The following is a 22,275-nucleotide window of genomic DNA, read 5'->3' as shown; positions in this document are numbered from 1 at the left end:
CACAAAGGTAGGAAATAGCAGAGCTGGAAGTCTTTTAAGGGATACAAGAGAAGGCTTGATGGTAGGTAGGGGTACCCCTAGTTCTCCCACAAGTCAGTGATCCCCTTATATAGACATACTTTAGGATTTTCTCTAAACTTTTTTTTAATGCTATGAACAAATTCTTTATTGTTTATCAAATATAGAAAGAGCATTTTGAAAACAGATGTCTGGAAATGTTTTCATCATTATGTCATTTTGTTACCCAACATGATATAAATGTGTCACCTACAAAAACTTTCTTGTCTGCACACTTTATTTTATTTTTTTACTTTGTGTTCACTTTATTTAAAAAATTTTTTTGTTTGGGGATAATTTTGTTTTAAATTTTACACTTAAATACAAAATGAGAGCAGAAAAAAAATCTTTTTCTAAGCTTTTTCATATTCCCAGCCTGCTACCTCTGCACAGTGTGAAGAATTCCATGAATTTGCTGCCTTTGCATAGAGGTTAGAAAATCTTCAATTTATTCTAAATGTACCTCTTTCTAGTGTTAAAGGAGAAACACCCTACACAGATATGGGTTCTAGAAATAACTGTGTAAAAACGGTTACTGCCTTTCTTTGGGCCTCAGTTTCCCTATCTGTAATACAGCAACATTCTATTATGGTAATTAGCTTATTTTAAACCTAAGAGCAATAGTATCCCCTCTAACATCTACTTGTTCCCTTCTCTCTGGCTTATTTTCAATGAAAAGTTCTCAAGTCAGCCACAATTACTCTAAAACTCTAATTAGGAAAATTCCTAACATTTAGGCAGATGTTAGGCTCTCTGACTGACTTCACATTTATATCTATTTCTAGTTAACTCCTGGTCTTTTTGCAGTTGAGACAAAATTAGGTTTACTAGAAATCTTTGGGTAATAAAACAGCAGATTACATTACAGTTTCTGTAGATAAATAGGCATGGAGGATGGGGGGGGGGTTCAGCAAAGAAGCTAGGTAGAGAGCTGACCTTGGATGCCTGCAGAGCCAGTGACTGCCCTTAATATCTCCCTTCTCTGCCACAGCTCAGGACTTCCTTTTCTCCTCAAAGGTGTGCTGAAATGCCACGCTTGCTTCAATCTCTTCAAATTCAGGTCCTTATATTATAACCTCTTGTTGCTGAAATAGCTTCTTCCTTTTACACAAATTGCTTAAGGCATGACCCAGTCTTTTATGCAATGGCTTTGATTGATTCCAAGAGGTGAATTAGCCATGTTCACACTCAGTTCTGATTGTTTAATTCAGTCAAAACGTGTTCTTACCTAAAGTTACTGCTTCTAGTGGGTAGAATAATCAATAGAGCCCCACTCTTGCAGTGATATGAGGAAGTTGTATTACTAGCCACTAACAGGCTAGGTGATCTCTGGGAAGTTTCTTGACCTTGATTTCTGCTTCTGTAAAATGAGGCTGGGAATCGAGAAATCCTGGTTCCAGTTCCAACTCCACTACTAACTTGACATTCAACCCTGAACAATTCATATGATCTCAGTTTAGATTAAATGACTTTCTGAAGTTCCTTTTAATTCAAAGAATGTGTCTAGTCCTTGAGGTGTAAAAGGCAAGATAAATTTTACCCCTTCTCTGTCACAGCCAGGAAGTTATAGGCTCTGATTAAGACTCTTTCTAAATCAGAGCCTCATTGTCAGGTCACCTTCTTACAGAAAGAATCCAATACTAAAATGAGTCACTCAAATAGCAATGAAATCCAGACCCCTTCCCTCTTAACCCCAAACCAACAGAAGAGGGTTACAGCATGTCATCACCAAAGTCTTGCTTGGGCAAATGATTTATGTACTTTCTCTCTTGTCCCTCAATCTGAAAGGTCTCCACATAACAAATTCTTTCCAAACATTTAGTAAGTGCCTACTAGGTTTTGTGAATCATGGCTACCCCTACCCACACCTGAGCAGGAATCCCCTCCAGTAAAATGACCACCTAGCTTTCACTTTTAGAAAGCCACCTTTCCGCGCAGCCGGTTCCATTTTGGGGCAGCTCTCTTAAGAAATTCTTCCTTATTTCGAACAAAAATATGTCTTTCTGTAACTTCTAAGCACTGCTCTTTCATTAATTGGTTTGCTCAAATATCTCCAATAACTAGTTTAACTATCTATTGCAAATCATTCACCCTTTGCTTTAACATTGAGAGTCTGGAAAGCCCGCTGTGAATCTTCACTCCTGAATCATCAACAGACAAGTGTGTTTATAAATCTAACAGATACTTAACAGACAGCAATATAACCTTCAAAACACAGGGAGCACCCTTTGGCCTCCAGCTGGCCCCCTACTAGCTATGAAGAAGCTATCAAAAATAGTTGAATCTGTGCTGAAAGGAAAATTTCCTTTCAAGTTCCTACATCCAGTAAACACCAGCACTATATAAACAGATATGAAACCTTCTCTCTGCATTTAGCTGCATTCTCCCTGGGGTCTGCAAGTAAACAAATAATTGTGTTTCCTACTGTAGATGTTGGATAACTGATCATGGTCTTCAGAGGTATGAACCTATTTTTGAAAATATTTATCTTTGAAATAGGTAAATTATTTATTTATAATTCTTTAAGAATGTGTCATCATTTTTGTCTCTATGTTTCCTGTTCCTTTGCAGCTCTCACTGGTTGGTTTTTCTGAAATATAAAGATCTTGAATCTTGTGATAGTGGTGGTGGGGGGTAAGGGTTTGACATACTAACAATATTTCCTTTATTACTCATTTCCATTTCTGCATGTTCAACTTGAGAAGAAAGTAACCCTCCATTTAGTTTAATATTTCAAATTGTAAAGTTGATTTGTGTGTGTGTGTACATATGTAATATATCAAAAGATGTGTACCACTTGTTAGCTCCCAGGAAAATATATTTTTAATTTTTCATCTGTTTAATTCAATTTTAACTAATATAATTTCTTTAATTTTATTTCCTCATCTGTAAGACAAATGAGTTTGACCTATTATCCTGTGACCTTTAACACTGCATAGATGCCCTTCTAGCTCTAGTGTTCCGTGACTTTCTGATGCCTGATATACGTGACCTTGTTTTAGTTATGAAGGACTGATTCTCCCAGTAAATAAAGTGATTTTCTGACCATGCACTAATGGCCATCCACTTAGTAAACTAAATTAGAGGTGTCCACACCTTGGATTTTGTAATACCATACTTTGATGAGACAACATGGCATAGCAGATTATGGTAGACTATTGGACTAAGTAAGGTCTTAGTTCAAATCCTACCTTTGATGGGGATAATACTATGTTTATAGTAACTACATCATAAGACTGCTATGAGGTTGAAATCAGATAAGGCATATAAAGTACTCTGCAAACTTAAAAACACAATACATGTTGGGGTGGAAGGGAAGGACAGAATTGTACTTTTATGAGGATATGGAATACCCAATGAGGAAACTCCCTCTACTAAAACAGATCAGCAACTGCTCTGTAGTTTATAGTTCTAGAAAGTTCCCTGAAGAACTGACAGGTTAAGTGATTCGCCTACAGTTACAAAACAAGTCTATCAGAGACCAACCTTAAACTCAAGTCTTTGTGACACTGAGGTCCACTCTATCTTACTACCTTCCATGTACTCTTTGATCTAGTGACACAGGTCTCCTTGCTGTTTCATAAACAAGGCACTCCATTCCATCTCTCGACTCTGGGCATTTTCTCTAGCTGTCTACCATGCCTGTAATGCCCTTCCTTTTCCACTCCACTTTAACCTCCCCAGCTTCCTTCAAGTCCCAGCTAAAATCTCATCTTCAACAGAAAGCCTTTCCCAACCTCACTAATTCTATTGCCTTCCCTCTGTTAATTATTTCATATTTATCTGGCATATAGCTTGTTTGTACAAATTAATATCAGCTCACATTCATAGAGCACTTTAAAGTTTGCATTTTCCTCCCAATAACCTTGTGGGGGGTAGGTAGTAAAAGTATTATTACCCCCATTTTACAAATAATAAAACTGAGTCACAGAGAGTTTGTGTGATTTCCCCAAGGTCAGATAGCTAAGCAAATGCTGGAGTTAGGATTCCAACCTAGGTCTTTCAACACAAAACCCACTGCTGTTTCCATTTGTGGCATTCCCTCCAGAGCTACCCCAAACGCATGCTCAAAGGCTGGGTCTCTGTGAGAGGCAACTGCCCTGAATTCATATGAGTCCATGTGACTAAAACAACAGCTCACGAGCCCCTTTAATAGTTAACCAACAGACAATTAGTTCAACACAAAAACATCTTCTGATATGGCATAAGAACAGTAGCTATAAAATATTGCCCCCATAAAACTGGGATACTCCTCCATCAACATACACAGCTCAGTAGGAAGAATGAGCATACACACAGAGTACCCTGGTGAAGAGGCATACAGGTAGGAAATACACGTGGTCGAGGCAACCTACATCTCCAGGACTATTGGATCCCAAAGTCCTTTCTCTATCAGTGGTGTCATCACACTACTCACCCTTGGACTCAGCATCTGTAACTGGACAGATCCTCAGGTTGACTGTCCACAGCTCAATTTCTAACTTCCAAAGCTAGCTAGCTGTCTCTTCTTTCACACTTGGCTCTCTTCCCTGCTGCCAGAGGTTCTACTCCTCACTTGCCTCAGTTTTCCTTAAGCCAGCTCGTGCAGTAGCTCCTACCGGAGGAGTAGCTCCACTGTAAAGTACTGTGGCCAAGTGGGGTGGGGATGGGGGAGTAGTATGGGTAGACGAGAGTACAATCCTGCCTTCCCCCACACCTCTGCCAGAGAGCAGTGGATAGCAATGGGTGATTCTCCTCTCAAAAGCTGAATTCTTCCTTTTAGGTCTTTGATGTCAGGATTATCACCTCAAAGCTGCTTCCTGCTTCAACTTTCTGCTTCCACTGAAAATTGTATCTAGATTTTTAAAGGGCCATTAGAGTCTAGGATGTTGGCACATGTCTTCTAATTCCATCAAGTCTGCCTAAGGAATTTAGTCAAACCACTAAAAAGGGTAATAAAAACTGTCCTCTAATTCCATTAGGCTTCAGTGAACGACTTCTCCATGTTACAGTCAAGATTTTAACAGCTCTGCAACCTGCCCCCTTACATTCTGTGATTTAATCAGTTGGGATGATACGAATTTAATTGATCAGAGGCGTCCTGAATAATCCTCTACTATACTCTTCTCACCTCACTTAAATATATGCTATACGCAACAAATCAACAGAGGTGCTTTCGGCATATGTATTTATAGTCCCAATTCTGGATTGTTCTCTATTAACTAAGGGAAGTTAAAGCATTGTCCTTTCAAGTGTCTCCTAACAGAGTTTCTGTTAAGCCCATGTGGCACAGTTCTCAAGCAAATGAAAATTAATAGCCTTCTATGACTCCATGAGGACCTAGGCTTGTCACAGACGATGGGTCTGGAGATTATACTCACCTCCTTCCCACCCTCCCAAATACATAGTTATACAATTCAACCAATGGTAGTCATCACCTATTGTTTGTAAGCTGTTCCCTTAACTTAAAAAAAATTTGAGCAAGGCCAAAAAAACATTTTGTTTCCCTCACAAAAGCCTTGTCCCAACAGAGCTCTCAAAAGCAATAGGAGAACTGAAGTTGATTGGAAGTCACTCCCTAATGCCCTAGGCAACCTCAAGCTGTTCTGTCATTGGTTTTGTCATTGTCAAGTAGTTTTGTCATTGAATGCATTACTTCACATAGATATTTTCATAGAATGTACCCCAAGTGAAGAACTATATTTCATAGAACTGGTGAAAAATCAAACTGTTTTCTGTGAAAATTCCTTTTGGTCTCTGTGCCAACAGTAGGGCACCTTAACGTTCTCCAATTACACACGGTGATTTTATCTGGTAGGCTGTTGAAGTTAATTAATCATGGATCTCCTTATCAACTTCCCTCACTATACTCTATACAATATTTCCAAAGAATAATTAAACTATAGGAACCTTTTGAGCCCTCATGTCCCCCTCAGTCTGCACAAGACACAGCCCTCAATAACTTCGTGGCCCGTAGCCTTTGATTCTGCTGAGTTGTTGGGAGACAGTAGGCAATCCACTTCTCATCTATCTTGGGAAAGAGAGAGCTAAACCCTCACTCCATTACTCACTGAAGACCAAACTCGCCCTCATCTCTTCCCAAATCCTAGTTCCAGGGTCCAATCCCAGTCCTATCTCCCTACTCACAAACCCTGAGTTCCCACAAATCACCCTATCAAGAGAATTTCCTACTGGAGATATACTCACCATTCTGAGTGCCGTTATCCCAGTCCCAGGCCTCCACTATCAGGGTGAATGATCGCTAGAAACAAAGAGAGAGCACTAGTTAAGTGTGGATGGTTTGGCTTAGACCCCAAAGACTGATAACTCTTTAATTTCCACTCCATTTTATCCAAACAACTGATTTCTGACCCTGTGCTGTGGGAAGGGACCTCAGCTGGGGAACATGGGGGTTCCACAAGATTTATGAAAAGTGCCCAGGATTTGGATTCAAGAGACCTGCATTGGAATCATAGATCTTCCATGGAGTGTGACCTAACACAAATCACTTTCTCTCTCTGGGCCTTAGTTTCCATCTCTGTAAAATGGGAATACTTGTACTACTTATCTCATAAGACTGCTGTGAAGAAAGTACTTTTGAAACCTTACTGAATCACTTACTACTTATATAATTATCTTACATAATTACTATTATGAAAACTAGTTCTCATTATTCTGAGAGCTCATAATCTAGGAAGAGAAAAAGACAATTATAAGGCAGAGTGCGAGAAAAGACATGAAAGAATGCTCCATAATCACTTGTAACTATGGAAGGGAATAATCAAAGATGTTTTCATGGAAAAGATGGCTTTTGAGATATACTTTGGAAGATGGTTAGGACTTTGACAGATGGGGAATGGAGCAATTTTAGGCAGAGGAAACAGTATGTACAGGGTATGAAACCAGAAGGAAACAGGATGGATGCAAGGGTAACAAGCGATCCAGTCTGGCTGAGCCAGAATGTAATAGGAGATGAGATCAGTGATGTGAGTCAAGATTGTGGAGAGCATCACAGGATTCTATAGAGAGAGGACAGCCACTGAAGATTTATAAGCAGAAGACTGACATGGTCTTCTACAGCTCAAAGTCTTACAAAATGCTTTCCTCACAAGAGTTCTGGTATTAGTGTCCCCATTTTACAGCCTCTGCATCAACTGTCTCTCATGTCTGGTATCGATTCTGTCTTCACGTCCACCTCACAGAGTATCTCTTCCTTTAAGATGCAGCTCAAGTACTACCTTTTATGAGAAGTCACTCTTGATCGTCTCAACTACTACTGTCCTCCTTCTCAAACTGCCCTGTATTTATTCTCACTTGCACACACAGAAAGCAAAGAAAAAGCTCATCTCTTCATGTGAGCCAGTGGTGAAGGAGGTGATAGTGGCAAAAAGCATCGGAGCAATATCAGATGAAGAGTGGAAACTCTTGGCAAATGGCTTCTTTCTTTTTCATTGAAAAGCAAGGTTCTCAGCAGAGTGAGTGGGGGAAAATTTGAGGAGGGATGCAAAGGCTGGGAAAAATCACTTCGGTGGGGGTATAGTGAGCTTCAAAAGGTGGCTTTTGGCCATAGTGACTTGGTTTCCTGGTACAAAGGTATAGCCACATAGAGTTGGGTTCTTCAAATTTGGCATTTCCATATGAAAGGAGAAGGTAAAGATGGGGCATCTACCCAAGCTAAGTACTGGAGTATCTTTTTTGAATATCCTTTCTATGCTATAGTTAAGTAAACTTTATACAACCTACAAAAGTGTTTCGTTTTATTCTAGCACTGAAGCTGAACAGATCCCAGACTAAGTCATGCCCACTCCTAACATTTGGCAGTCAGTTACTGGGATAGGATGGCCTTGTTCCCACTGTCACAATGGGTGCCACAAACATATAGTATTACATCTTGTAGAGGTGATCAAATGGCTAGGTACAGAACCCTGTGGCAAGGGCCCTTCTGGTGAAGTATAGAGAATTCTCTCAACGGAAGACAGCAGGCTCCCACTGATGACTGGCTCAGTGGATACCAGGCAAGGCTGCCAGGGAGGGTAGAGAAAGTGTCAGGTCAAGTATATTCCTTACTGGATGGTGAACATCCTGAAGAAGTTAAATTGCCAGGATCTATTGAACATAAATTTGCCCAGCACATTCAGAGACTAGTCAGTGTCCTCAGCATTTAATAACTGTATGATAAAGGCTGAGGGACAGCTAATGAAACTGGTAACAAAGGAATAAAGGGAGCTTTGCTGATGATGGTGTGGGCCGACAGGCCGAAGACAGGAACTACCTTCGGCAGGAAGTACAGGCTCCAACTCAAAGGCTTCCCTGCATTGAACTGATCTCAGAGGTACAGGAAAGGAGAATGAAAGCATAAGTGAGGAGGAGACTTGGAAATCCATCATAAGGAAACCCCAGGCTTATCATCCTTTTGTCGATCCCCAATGGAGAGGAATTTCTTTCCCAGAGGGAGCAAGGGTGAACAGTTTTCACCCAAGGAATCGGTGAGACTGCAAGAGAAATTCAAATAGTAACCTGATAAGTCACTGCAACAATGGCTTGATGAAGGAGTGGTCTAATGGAGCCAACACAGAGACCTTCCCTGCAGCTGAGGTCTATGGGTTTAGGGAGCTCTCAGAGGGCTTAGGCCAGGTGAAAGAATAGTCTTCATGTGGAGACTATCCTTTGTCCTGTTTTAGGTGGCTAAGGCATACCTAACCCCATAAAAATAAATTGACATTGCAACCTATTCCCCAGTGGAGGTCTACTGGGAATGACATTAAGTTCCTAAAGGAAAAAGGTCTGATAAATTGGACCTAGATGGTCTTCACAAGGCTTACCACAACCAGATCCTGCTCTCTGGGTAGAACCCTGTTTCAGTGATTTTAGATTTTGGCTATAGACAATTCCCTTCTGAATCCACTCCTCCACCTCGCACCCCACCCCGGGCAATCTATATAGGTGTGGACTAATAACTGGAGAAATTTGAGCAGGAGATAGGAATAGCTGTGACTTAGGAATATATTAATTTCAATGTAAATCGGCAGTCTAAAAATGAGGGGACAAGGCACAGAACCAGCCTGAAATACAGGGTTGAAAAGAAAACTATCTATGGCTAGATTATGGCAGGGCTAGTAAAACTGTGTCTCCAAGTCCAGCACCAGAGCGGTAGAGACCCTTCAGCTCCACGCAAGTCTAAGACATCCCCATAAGCTTCTGCCCCATATGGATCAACCAAAGTGTACTCCTTAGAGAGAAGGAATCCTATGAGGTGTTAGGAGTTAGACACTGATCTGTATGGGTCCCTTTGGTAACTCCATGTAGGTAATTTTGTTGTTGTTCAATTGTGTCTGACTTTTCACGACATCATTTAGGGTTTTCTTGGCAAAGATACTGGAATGGTTTGCCATTGTTGTATGCCTGTGAAACCTGGACAGTATACTAGCACCATGCCAGGAAACGGAATCGTTTCCACTTCAATTGTCTTAGGAAGATTCTGAAGACCACCTGGCAGGATAAGGTACCAGACAGTGAGGTCCTTTCTCGAACTGAACTGCCAAGCATTCAAACTCTATTGCAAAGAGTATAACTCCGACGGGCTGGCCACATTGTTCAAATGCCAAACGTATGCTGCCCTAAAAGACTACTTTATGGAGAACTCACACAAAGCAAGCACCTGCCAGGTGATCATAAGAAGCAATAAAAGGACACTATCAGGGTCTCTCTGAAGAACTCTGGAACTGATTCCATGACATGGGAGACTCTGGCATAGGACCGCCCAGCATGGCATGCCCTCATCAAAGAAGGTTCTGTGCTCTATGAGCAAAGCAGAACTGAAGTAGCTCAAAAGAAATGTGAGACGTGCAAATTTAGAAAATTCACCCCAAACGTCACATGGACTATTTGTGCCCAACCTGTGGTAGAGTATTCCAAGATCTTATTAGTCTGATCAGCCACAGCTGGACACACTAGAAACTTGACTCTAACACAGCGATGTCACGTTGGTCCTCTTTGAGAATGAAGGACCACAACCAACCAACCAACCAACCAACCAATAAAGGTCTAATACCCAATTCACATGGTAAATTAACACAAATATATAAAGGCAAGAGTCATTCCCCCAATGGAGAAGTGATAAAAGGATATGAACGGTTCTCAGAAAACAAACTATGAATAACCATATGAAATAATGCTCCAAAGCATTAATAATAAGAGAAATGGATATCAAAACCACTCTGAGATTTAAACCTCAGACTCAGCAAACTGGCAAAGATAATAAAAGATGGGAAAAAGGAAAAGTTACACAATTTGTTACACATCACTGGTGAAGGCAGTGAACTGGTCTAAACATTCTGGAAAATAATTTTGAACTGTACCTAAAAAGTCACTAAAATGAACATCCTCTTTAACTCCGGGATACCTCTAACAGGCATAGACTCAACCCCACAGAGGTCTAAACCAGAGGAAAAGGGGCTATGTAGAGAAAACAATACTTATAGCAGCAGCTTTTATTGAAGGAAAAAAACCCTGAACCAAAATGGGGGACTGCTGAGCAAATATGCTCTTCGAATGTAAAGGAATATTATTACACCATAAAAACGGGATGGATTCAGAACAATCTAAAAAGACTTGTTCTGAAATGATGCAGAGTAACAGGAATAGAACCGGGATAACAATTTATACAATGACAACAATAACATTAAGGAAATAAACTTTGAAAGACTTCAAGATTCTGATTAATGCAATGATCAATCATGATTCCAGAAGACTGATGATGAAACATGCTTCCTCTTCCTGGAAGGAATGATGTAAATACGCTTTTGTTTGACTATACTGACGTGTTACAGAGGATGCCTTTTGGGGGTGAGGGGAAGATGCAGAGAGTTACTGGGCAAACGAATGGCTAGCAATACTGATATAAAAATAAAGACAAGACAAGAAAGAAAAGAACATCAATGACCCATTTACAACATACCCAAAGAAGAACAGAAGGAAGTTCAAAAGAGGACATAAGAAAAGCACAGCAGTTTTGGTACCATCATGTTCTATTTAATACCTACTTTAAAAATAGACCAGGGAAAAGATATGAACAAAGGCCTTTGTTGTTGACTCATTTCAGTTGTGTCCGTCTCTCCACGACCCCAGTGGGTGTTTTCTTGGCAAAGATACTGGAGTGGTTTGCTATATCCTTCTCCAGCTCATTTTATAGATGAGGAACTGAGGCAAGCAAGGGTAAGTGATTTGCCCAGGGTCACACGGTTAGTAAGCATCTGAGGCCAAATTTGAACCCAGGTCCCCCTGATTCCAGGGCTGGTACTCTATCCACTGCACCACCTAGCTTCCCACAAGTACACAAGAGGTAGGGTAAATATCTAAGTAGGGAAATGACATGCAAAGTAGGAGGATGACTCAGTGCCTATAGAATGTAAAGTCTGGTGGTAAGGAGACAAGTAATGAGAAACCATAACAGACTTCCAGTTAAAGCGGCACATGATGGGACCTAGAAGAGCCAGATTTCCACAAGCACTCTAGTGAAGTTCTAGAAATGTACCAGAATTAACAACGGTAAAGAAAACCAAAGAGGAAACTGCTAGAAGCAACTCCTTATAGTCCCAGAGCAATACAAGGCTATATTGCCAGAAGCCTACAGAGCCTTTGAGTAGAGACAAAGGTAAGGGAGGCAGATGCCAGAGCATTCAGAGAGTCCATGCCAGAGCTACAGCAGGAAATAGGGTCAGTACAGGGCCCAGGCAGTACATTGTCCAGGAAACCTCCCCAGAGACACAGCAGAGCCCAGCAGCTCAACGCTCAGGCATCTCATGTTGGAAACACAGCAAGACACAGAGTTAAATGCAGTGCTTGGGTCACAAGACACCAGAGGTTTTGCAAGAAGCCACTACCAGTAAAATTAACACCAAGTGGAGGACTGTCAGATACACAGCAAGGGTTAAGGCCAATTTATGGTTTGGGACTGGAAGGAGAAAGAGATGGAGAAGGAAATGAGGTCAAAACATAAATATGGCCAGCAAAAGCCTGAGCCAGAAGTTCAGAATTCCAGCCGAAAATGGGGCTGAGTCTTAGCCACTACATCTAGGACAGCAGAGGCAGTGGCACCTAGGGTACAGAGAACATTACATCAAACAGAGCCTAAGACGATATCTCGGCGTTTGCAAAGAGCAGAGTTTGGTCCAAGCACAATGTTCCAATCCTGAAACTGAGGATATAAAAAAATAAATAAGAAAACAGCAAATACAATAAATACTATGGATTAAGAAAAGTCCAAACGGTAAACCCAGAGGAAGAAAATAACTCCACAATAAATTTAAGTAAAGTCCTGAGAAACAAAGGACTAGGTAATAAGTAAGAAAAATGCCTGGAAGAAATGAAGCCAAACATAAAAAAATGAAATAAGAGCTCTTGAATGGAATAAAGTATAAGAATAAATAAGCTTAGTGTTAACAGAAGGCAGAAAACCTTGCAAAAGCAGCATATATCCTGAAAACTCTATTCTCCATCAACGGTTCTCCATGGCTATGACCCTGCTGGGTACCCCCTGGTCTCCTTTTCCCTTCACACTCCCCCCCAACCCCACCACCTTGCTTTTCAGCTTCCTTATGTATGCCGTGTTCCCCCATTAGATTGTAAGCTCCTTAAAGGTAAGAACTGTCTCTTTTTCTTACTTATGTCCCCAGTGCGTAGCACAGTGTCTGACACATAGTAGGCATTTAATAAGTGTTTTTAAGGAATTAAACTAAAAAAAAAACAAAAACAAAAAAACCCAGAATGGAATAATCCAAATTCAGTCATATCATGAGACAAGAAATATTTACAAAGTGAAGAGATTTCTAAAAAGCAGAAGAAAATATCAAAAATAACTGACCTGGAAAACAGGATAGAGAGATAAAATTTAAGAAATATCAGGCTTCCTAAAACAAATGTGAAGTTGGACAGACTTTGAGAAATAGTGGAGGATAGAAAGGCCTGGCATGCTCTGGTCCATGGGGTCACGAAAGAATTGGGCACGACAGAACAGCAACAGCAACAGACTCCCTAAAAAACATGATAAAATATAAAACCTGGACACTATATTTAAAGAAATCAAAATGAAAAAAGAAAAAAAATCCACTGGTTACCTCCTGCAGAAATCTCAAATTGAATGTCAATCCAGGGCTTTGATCAGATCAACATAAAATATCTCATGCAGTTTCAAGAATGAATTCACGTGGCAAGGAGCCCCATCAAGATCACACAAGACTAGGCTCGTGAAAATAAAAAGGGAAGAAAATACTAGAATTTGGTCATCAAAAAGCAAAAGGTATACAAATAAAAACAACTTACCCTGCAAAGCTGAGTACAAGCTTACAGGGACGAAAATTGGACTTTAAAAAAATAGAGGACTTTCAAGTATTCCTGATGAAAAAGACAGAGTTGAGTGGAACTTCTGAAACTGCAAATACCAGAGAATCCTAGAAAGGTAAATGCATTTGGGCAATAAGAAAGGAATGAATGATGAAAGAGTGTTTATTTTCTAATGGGGAGAGAAGAAACAAGTATCTTTTCAGAATCTCAATAGCTTCTAGGGTCACAGAGGGAATAAAGACAAAGGAATTGGGGGTGTTTTAGTTCCATATTTTTGTTTTTAAAGAGAGGAAAGAAAGGGGGGAATAAACTGAAGATGAAGTGGGGGGGAGAAAGCTATTACTCATAACTGAAATGGCATTTTCCTCCTGTTTCCTCCCTACTTTATTCCTGTCCATTCTTCTCATAACTGAAACAGGCCCAAGAAGAAGAATATACAAGCATGGAAGGAGAAGGTAAGTGCAAAGGGCAGGTCACGAGCTTCACTAACAGATGAACTGGGCAAGCAAGGGTTGAACACACAAGCACAAATAGTTTGGTGTAGAAATATACTAAATTCAGCAGGGTAACTGACAGGCAAGGACTAGGAGAAGGAACAAGGGTAGAGCTGGAGAGGAAACAATCACAAGCAGATTAAACTTTAACTTCAGAGGGCAGATAAGAAAGGAAAGAGTGTCAAAAGGAAGAGACAGAAATGGTGAGAACCTGTGATAAGGGTCCACACCAGGGGAAGAGAAAGGATATCAGACTACTTCAATTATAAATTACTAGTGTTGATCACAATCCCACACTTATCAACTTCTCCATCATAGTATGGCCAGGTTTGGAAGAAGAGGAAAAATGTAAGAAGATATGGTTAAAGGAAAATATAATTAAAATGAGAACCATGATTGTGAATAGGATGGAGTTGGCCATAAAATCAAGCAAGGTAGCAGATGGATTAGAAAGCAGAATACATGTTGTTTATTATATACATATGTGTGTATGTGTGTGTGTGTGTATGTGTATGTGTATGTATGTATAGCTGAAACAAAGATTCACATGGAGTTAAAATGAGGACCTAGAGCAGAATTTATTATGCTTCAATCCAATGTTCAAAACAGCAGAGAGAGCAATCAGGATACCAGACAATGTAATAACAAAAATAGGCATGGTTATGAGAAAAACAGAGACACTATACTGTGCTTAAATGGCCCCACAGACTATGAAATAATACTAATGCTTAATATATATGTAAGAAATGTCACTGTAGCCACGTACTTAAAGGAAAAATGGATGGTATTATAGGGAGTAATGGACAATAAAAAATATGAGTTGTATACCTCAAAGTATTCCCTTTCCAATCTAAAGAAATTAACAATGTATGGGGAATTTTGGAAAAGTTAAATATGAGAAATCTCTTTTTAAATGGGAGAAGAAAGGAATTTATACATTCTCAGCTATACATGATACCTCTACAAATATTTTTTCCCACTTTGCATCTACCTGGTAGTCTACCTGGTTATAACTTCATAGAACACGATGGCCTCAGCTGGGTATTCCCTGGTACTCCACCCCCAACTTTCCTGCCTCCTTCTGTGCTGTTTTCCCCTTTAGACTGTAAGCTCCTTGAGGGTACACTGTTTTTAATTTTATTAATTGTATCCCCAGTGCTTAAAACAATGCCTTGCACATAGCAGGCAGTTAATAAATGTTTATTGGATTGGATTTACTGAATTGGACATTGATCATATGCAAAGGCGTAACAAAATTTATAAATAAATGTAGAAAAGAAAAGCATTTCACCTCTTTTACTGGTCTATACAATAAAAATTATAATTAAAAGGGCTGTGGAGGCAGCTAGGCGGCATAGTGGACAGAGCACTGGCCCTGGATTCAGGAGGACCTGAGTTCAAATCTGGCCTCAGATACATAACACTTACTAGCTGTGTGACTCTGGGCAAGTCACTTAACCCCATTGCCTAGCCAAAAAAAAAAAAAAGGCTGTGAAGAAAGTCTTCAAATTTAAATGGAGATAAAAATAATTTAGTTCTAAAGAAATTACTGAACAAAGAACAAATCACAGAAACAACATAATTTCACCCAAGAAAGTAAAATCAATGAGACAATATACTGAAACTTTGGGAAAGCAGACAAAGCAAATGTTAGGGAATAAAAATATTTCTAAACATTTTCAAAAATAAAAAAGAGAAAGACCAAATCAATGAATTGAGCATACAACTAAAAAAAAAAAAGGACCCCCCCCGAAAAAGCACCATATTAAAAACCCCAAACAATGCAAAAATAGAAATTTTTGAAATTAAAGAAATAAAACTGAAAACAAAAAACACACTGAATTGACATATAAAAGCAGGAACAGTTCTTTTAAAATCTCATAAAACAAATGAAAATTAGCTAATTTGACCATAGAGAGGAAAATCAAATTGCTAACTCAAAATGATAACAGTTACCATTTAACAGTGCTTTAAGATTTGTAAAGATTTGAAAAATTTTTTCATTTTCTCTTTACAGCAACCCTTGGCAATGAGTGCTATTATTATTTCCATTTTGAGACAAGCATAGGTTAAGTGACCTGCCCAAGATCTCACAGCTAATAAGTGCTGAGGCTGGAGCTGAACTCAGATTTTCCTGACTCCAAGTTCATTACTTTATTCACTGTACATACTGTGTTGTGGTCAATAAAAGAGGTGTCAAAAAATAAAACAAATTATTTACATACTATTTTACCCAAGTATAGGCCTAGAAAACAAACAAAATTATCTGTATGCATATTTACAAAATAGAAATATATAATTGTAGGTTATCAGAAAAATAAAGACAGTTTAAATAACTGAATCTTAGAAAAAGAAACTGAACAGGCCATAAAGAAAATTCCCCCACCAATCTAGGGTCAGAAAAATTTATAGGTGATTTCTATCAAACATTTAAAGAACAATTAACTCCAATTTTACATAAATTGTTAGCAGGAATATGGAATGATGGCATCCTGCCAAACTCTTTCTACTAGGAAAAATAAGGTCCAAATACCTAAATCAAGGAGAGATAAGTGAGAGAATGAAAATCACCGACCAATATTTCTGAGGGTTATTGCTGTAAAAACACCAAAGAAAATGTTAACAAAGAAGCTAAAGTGGGGCAGCTAGGTGAAACAGTGGATAGAGAGAGCACTGGCCTGGGAGTTAGGAGGATCTGAGTTCAAATCCAGCCTCAGACACCTGACACTTACTACCCATGTGAACCTGGGCAAGTCACATAACCCCAATCGCCACACCAAAAAAAAAAAAAGCCACTAATGCAATATATTTTTAAAAATTATATGACCAGACCAGATTCATACCAGGAATTCAGGGCTAATTTGATATTAAGAAAATTATAAACAAAACAAATTAATAACAAAATCAATAAAAATCACAAAATTATATCAAGAAAAAAAAGTTTTGATAAAAATATCCCTTTATGTGTCGAAAGCACTAGAAAGTCAAGTCAACAAGGATTTTTCAAGCCATTTATTACGTGCCAGACACTGCTAAATGCTACAGATACAAAGGCAAAAACAGTCGCTGCCTTCAAGGAGTTCACAACGTACCTGGCAACAACATGCAACCAACTACGTTCAAACAAGACATATGTAAAATAATCTGGAGGTAATCTCAAAAGGAAGGCACTAGTGCTAAGAGAAACTGAGCAAAGCCCTTACAGAAGGTAGGATTTTAGCTGAGAGACTTTAAGAAAGCCAGAGAAAAGGGAGGAGAGTTTTCTAGGCACGAAGGACTGCCACAAAGCATGGGAATAAATGAATCATTCCTTAATATGGTAACAGTATCTATTTTAAACCAAGAGTTTATGGAGAAATGCTAAAGGCCATTCCAATAAGATCAGGGAAAAAGCAGAGATGTACATTATTACAATTACTATCTAATATGGTTCTAGAAATAACTGAAGAATAAGACAAGAAAAAAGTTAAGGGAAGACAGGCAAAGCAACAAAACTATCATTTTTTTTTTGCAGATGGTTTACTAAGGAAGCTTAGAGTTTCAAATAAAAAATTAAGAATAACAATTAATTTCAGCAAAGTGGCAGAACGAAAAATAACCCACAAAAAACAGCTTTTCAGTATCCAAGATGGAAAAAGAAATTTCATTCAAAATAACTACAGAATGTATAAAATATCAAAGAATCCAGTTATAAAGACAATGTACACAAGAACTACATTAATACAAATGCAGATAATTGTAAGTCACATTTTAAAGAATTAAGGGTGTCAGGTGCAAAGTATGACTGCAGAGAGAATGAATGGCAAAGGAAGGTTACTATTAACACAAATGTTCAAGAAAGGCTTCATGAGCTGTGTTTGTGGAAGCACAGAGGGAAGCGGTGCATGCAGTCCAGTAGGGCTGGAATCTAGAGCCTGTGCAGGAGAGTAAAAATGACTGGAAAAGTCAGATTGTAAAGGATCTTCAATGTCAGGCAAAGGAGACTAAGCAAACTCTATTTGTCAACAAGCAGTCAAGGAATATTTTGTGCACAGGAGAAACATGGTCAGAAAAATACTTAGAAGGGATAGAGGATTGGGAAGATATGTGAGGAAGCTGATAACAATTATCCAAATGACTGGTGATGAGGATCTGAACTAGGGTGATAGCAATGAGAATAAAGAGGAGACAGGTAAAAGAGAACTCAGTGATTCTGAACAGAATGTTAGTGACACAGAAATAACAGGTTTGAGATAAAGAAGCATCTCAGTTTTGAGAATGCTGAATTTGAGGTAACAGCTCAAAATGTGCTCAGAAGTCTACTCAGTACTAGAATAGAAATTGGAGAGTCACCCGCATAAGACAGATGGTTAAAACAACGAGAGTGAATAAAAATGCTAAGGAAGAGAATACAGATAGAAAGAGACCTAGGACAGATCTCTGGGGAATACTTCATTTAAGGGGTTAGAAAGCCATAACAACTGGCAAAAGAGACAGAGAAGGAAGTGTTCCAAGGTAGGATGAAAACCATGAGGGTGGTGGTATCTGAATTCTAGTAGGAGGGTATGGTCACCGTCAAAAGGCAGAAAAGGGGAATGGATGAGACAGTGGAACTAGAGTCATAAAGATTAACCATTTTCAAGAGGAGAAGACAAAAGCTCTGAAAAGAAATGGATGTGTTCAAGGGCCCTGGAGGCAGCAATTCTTCCTTCCCCACCCTATGGACTACTGCCAGGTTCTCTGCGTTCATGCTTAGATACAGGACTCCTTGATTTGGAGACCAAGAGGATATGCAGAGAGCTAGCTTCAGGATTGGCACAGGACAGGTTTTCCCGGGAGGGCTGGCTCAAAAAACCTGGGGGATAAGTGTCTAGGATTTCACTGTCCCAAAGCTCTTTTTGCCCTCAGCCCCTGACCAACAAACAGTATTATCCCCATTCTACACATCAGGAAACAGACACAGCCGTTCACTAACTTTAGGGACAGTACAGTATTGTTGAACAGGATGGTGCAGTGCAGTAACTATCCTTGCATGGGATTTGACTCAGCAGCTCAGGCCCTGACTTCCCTTTCTGACACACATGTGTGCAAGTCACTTAAGTTCTCTGAGTTTTACTCCTTAAGTAGTAATTAAGGAGGTTGTATTGGATGACCTCTAAGGTCCCTTCCAGATAGAGATCTAGGGTCCTCTAGCTCTATTTTCTCCTCTGTAAAATCAGAATAATCATACTTGTCCTGCTTACTTGACAGAGCTGCTCTGAGAAAAGTACTATAGAAAGGTGAGTTACTATTATTATTTCTGTAATTACCATAACTAATGTCCAAATTCAGAAACTGTTATCAAGTAGTAGGGTACCCATCAGTAAGATCTGCTACACAGCCTAGAAATTCTTCACACAGCACAAAAACGTGCCCATCTTTCCCAAAGTAAGTAGAGTTCAGGCTGGGTACTTCTTCCCTGCAGTATAACAGGAGCAGTTTAAAGCCCAGGTACAGAAGCCAGAGCTTGGCCCTGGAGAAAGGAGTCAGTCTGGGCTAGCGAAGGTTGGGGAATAACAGAATCTAATGAGATGAAGACCAAAGCCTGGCATGGTCAGACCAGTGGATCACAAAGCAAACAGGAACTTCCATAGGTGGGGTCCCGGGTCTGAGATCAAAGGGCAGGAAAGAAATAACTTGAGGCGGCTACCAAAGTGACTCCAGCCAGAGGTCAGGAGAAGGAGCTGGATAATCCTGCGCCAGCTCCAGCAGGAGACACCGAAGATATCTGCAGCTGCAACAAAGTGCCTCAACATTAACTCAGCGCAAGCAAGCTTAAAAAGAGGCCAGTCAACAGTATTTATTAAGTGCGTATTATGTTCTAGGAACTTATGATGGGCCAGGTCTGCCAGAGCATACATCAGGCTAACAGGAGGTACTCCTGGTTGCTGAGGAACGACCCTTTCTGCTTCCTCAAGCTCTTCCTTCTGAACCTGCACACTTAGATGCCCAGAAAGGGGTTGGAAAATCTAGGACCTATCACATAGCCAGGCACAGTAGAGTAAAGCTCTGGCCTTGAGAGTCAGGAAGACCTGAGTTTGAGTCTCACCTCAGACACTTACCAGCTGTGCGACCCTACGCAACACACTTCCAATGTGATTCAGCCTCAATTGACCGCATCTGCAGAAATGGGCATTAATAAGAGTACCTACCTCATAGAGTTGTTGTAAAGATCAAATGTATCGCTTTTTTATTCCTTCCCATACACATTATAAGACTTCAGCACTGATATTCCCTTCTCTTCAAACTCTATTACTTACTCCTCTAACACCACCCATGCGACACCCATGGGTGGTCTCACTTCCCATGACAAAAACTCTGAAATTCACCTCACCATATCTGCCTATCATTTCAACTCTCCCTATGCTTTATTTCTCCTTTTCTACCTTTCTTTCTCATAGCAATTTCTGGTTCCTCCACCCCTAAGACTTGCTCAGGCCACTTCTATCCCTTTCCAACACCAATTCTAGAGTTCAGTTCACTCCATACTCTCAAATCCCTTGCTTACTGCCTTACTGTCTTACTGCCACTAATTCCTTGGCCAATTCCAGTGCTGGATTACTCCCATGACATACCTCCTCCGACCTTACCTATATGCCGCTGAACAGGGTTAGAGTATAGTGGAAAGAGCACTGATTCTGAAATCAGAGGACGTGGATTCAAATCCTGCCTCTATTCAAACTCCAGTGACTTCTATTGCCTCTGCAATAATCACAACTTGGCCCCAACCTGCCTTTCCAACCTCATTATACTACTTCTCTTTTACCATATTCAAAAACTGAAGGCAACTCGCCTATTTGCTGCTTCTCCCTTATGATATTTCAGTTTCCCATCTCTGTGACTTTGCACTGCCCATCCCCCCTCATCTGCTTCAAGATTCAGCTCAAGCACTTCATGAAGCCTTTCCTCACCTTGCCAACACACACTTAGTACTTCACTAAGTACCTAACCCTACATTTACAGAAGAAACACTTCTCACCTAAGTGAGGGCAAATCCCATTTTAAGAAAATTCAATATGCAGATACTAGATATGGTAATGGTAGGAAATTATTAGGAAAGGGGCTAAGATAAACTATAATCCCAAGGAAGGGAGGCAATAACTATTTCCTAATTGCTAAGGGGGCTGAGATATAAGCCCCTTCTCTTTTCATTAATGTTCTGAATAAATATTCTTATGTTTAAACATTTACTAGAAACCTTATTTGCTTGTAGGTATGTGTCAAATTAAGATGTGTGTAGAAATGTGTCAAATTAGGATTTTCTAAAATTTACCTACATGGGAGTAAAACATAAGCCATAGACTAAACCTAGTCTACCTGTTCTAAATGGATATATGGGTGTCATATAGAAATATCAGTTTACAAAATAAAAACAGAGTAATCATTACAGAAGAGGACACCACAGGCAAGTTCCCTTTGAAGGGATCCTAGGGCACTGGAAAGATTTCTGGACTAGGAGACAGGAGTCTTATATTTTAGGGTCAGATAAATTCAACAAACATTTAGTAAGTGTTTACCACATCCAGAAGTCTGTACCCTGCACTGGAGATAGAGCAGGCCACAACAGTCCCTTGTCCTTAAGGAACACTCTAACATTCTAAAAGGAGGGTTACACATACACATATACAAATGATGGATTCAAGGCAGAATGTGATCGGGGCAAAGGGGAGATCCAGACAGAAGTACTACAAGAAATCTGAAGAGAAGAGATCACTCTCAGTTTAGGAAATAGCACCTGAGCTGGGCCTTGAAAGCATGGATTTCAACAGTCTGAGATGTGAGTACAAAGCTATTCATTCATCATGTGAGACCCTTGGCAAGTCCCTTCCGTTCCCTAACCCTCTGATTCCTTCTCGATATATTGAGGGGTCTGGACTAGATGTAAGCTGCCTTCCAATTCTAATATTCCATTATTCTACAGGTAATTCAGGTTTTTTTCATTTTCTTGAGTCAACTCTAATATTAAACAGGTAGAAACATCATAGTGAAATTATAGTCAAACTTCTCCAGGAGCACTGGGAAATCTTTTCAGGCCCTAAAGTTTAATTAATGTAATGATTACTAATGATGATGATATCACAGAAATCAGAATCTTCTGGACATTATGGTATATGGTGGTACTTGGAAGTGGCCAGTCACGTGCCCAAGAGCAAGGAATGAAATTGAGAACAGAACACTCACTCTATTAAGGAAAGCATTTTTCCAAGCTTTGTTGAACCTATTGGATATATGGAACTGAATAGTATCAAATCCAACCTGCAGCCCTGAGTCACGTGAAAAAATGTCCCAGCCCACCGTAACCAAGCAGATGGAAGCAAACATCTACATGTAGAAGCAAAATGCCCTCTGCCCTATGTCATTACTGCCTGCGAAAACAAAACACAAC

The 22,275-nt window shown here is 39.8% G+C and overlaps 1 protein-coding gene across 1 annotated transcript in view; it reads right to left on the bottom strand.

Moving 5' to 3' along the window:
* The window catches only part of JAG2 (jagged canonical Notch ligand 2), a 143,706-nt gene that overhangs the window by 69,229 nt on the left and 52,202 nt on the right, over positions 1-22,275 (bottom strand). The window contains 1 exon segment of the mRNA XM_020991252.2: positions 6,244-6,298. Within this exon segment, the coding sequence (XP_020846911.1) occupies positions 6,244-6,298 (55 nt within the window).

This window comes from Phascolarctos cinereus, unplaced genomic scaffold (genome assembly GCF_003287225.1).
Source record: "Phascolarctos cinereus isolate Bilbo 61053 unplaced genomic scaffold, phaCin_HiC Scaffold_2;HRSCAF=192, whole genome shotgun sequence".
Taxonomy (NCBI): Eukaryota; Metazoa; Chordata; class Mammalia; order Diprotodontia; family Phascolarctidae; genus Phascolarctos; species Phascolarctos cinereus.
Note: the sequence above shows the minus strand (reverse complement) of the source record. Positions and strands in the feature narration are given on the sequence as shown.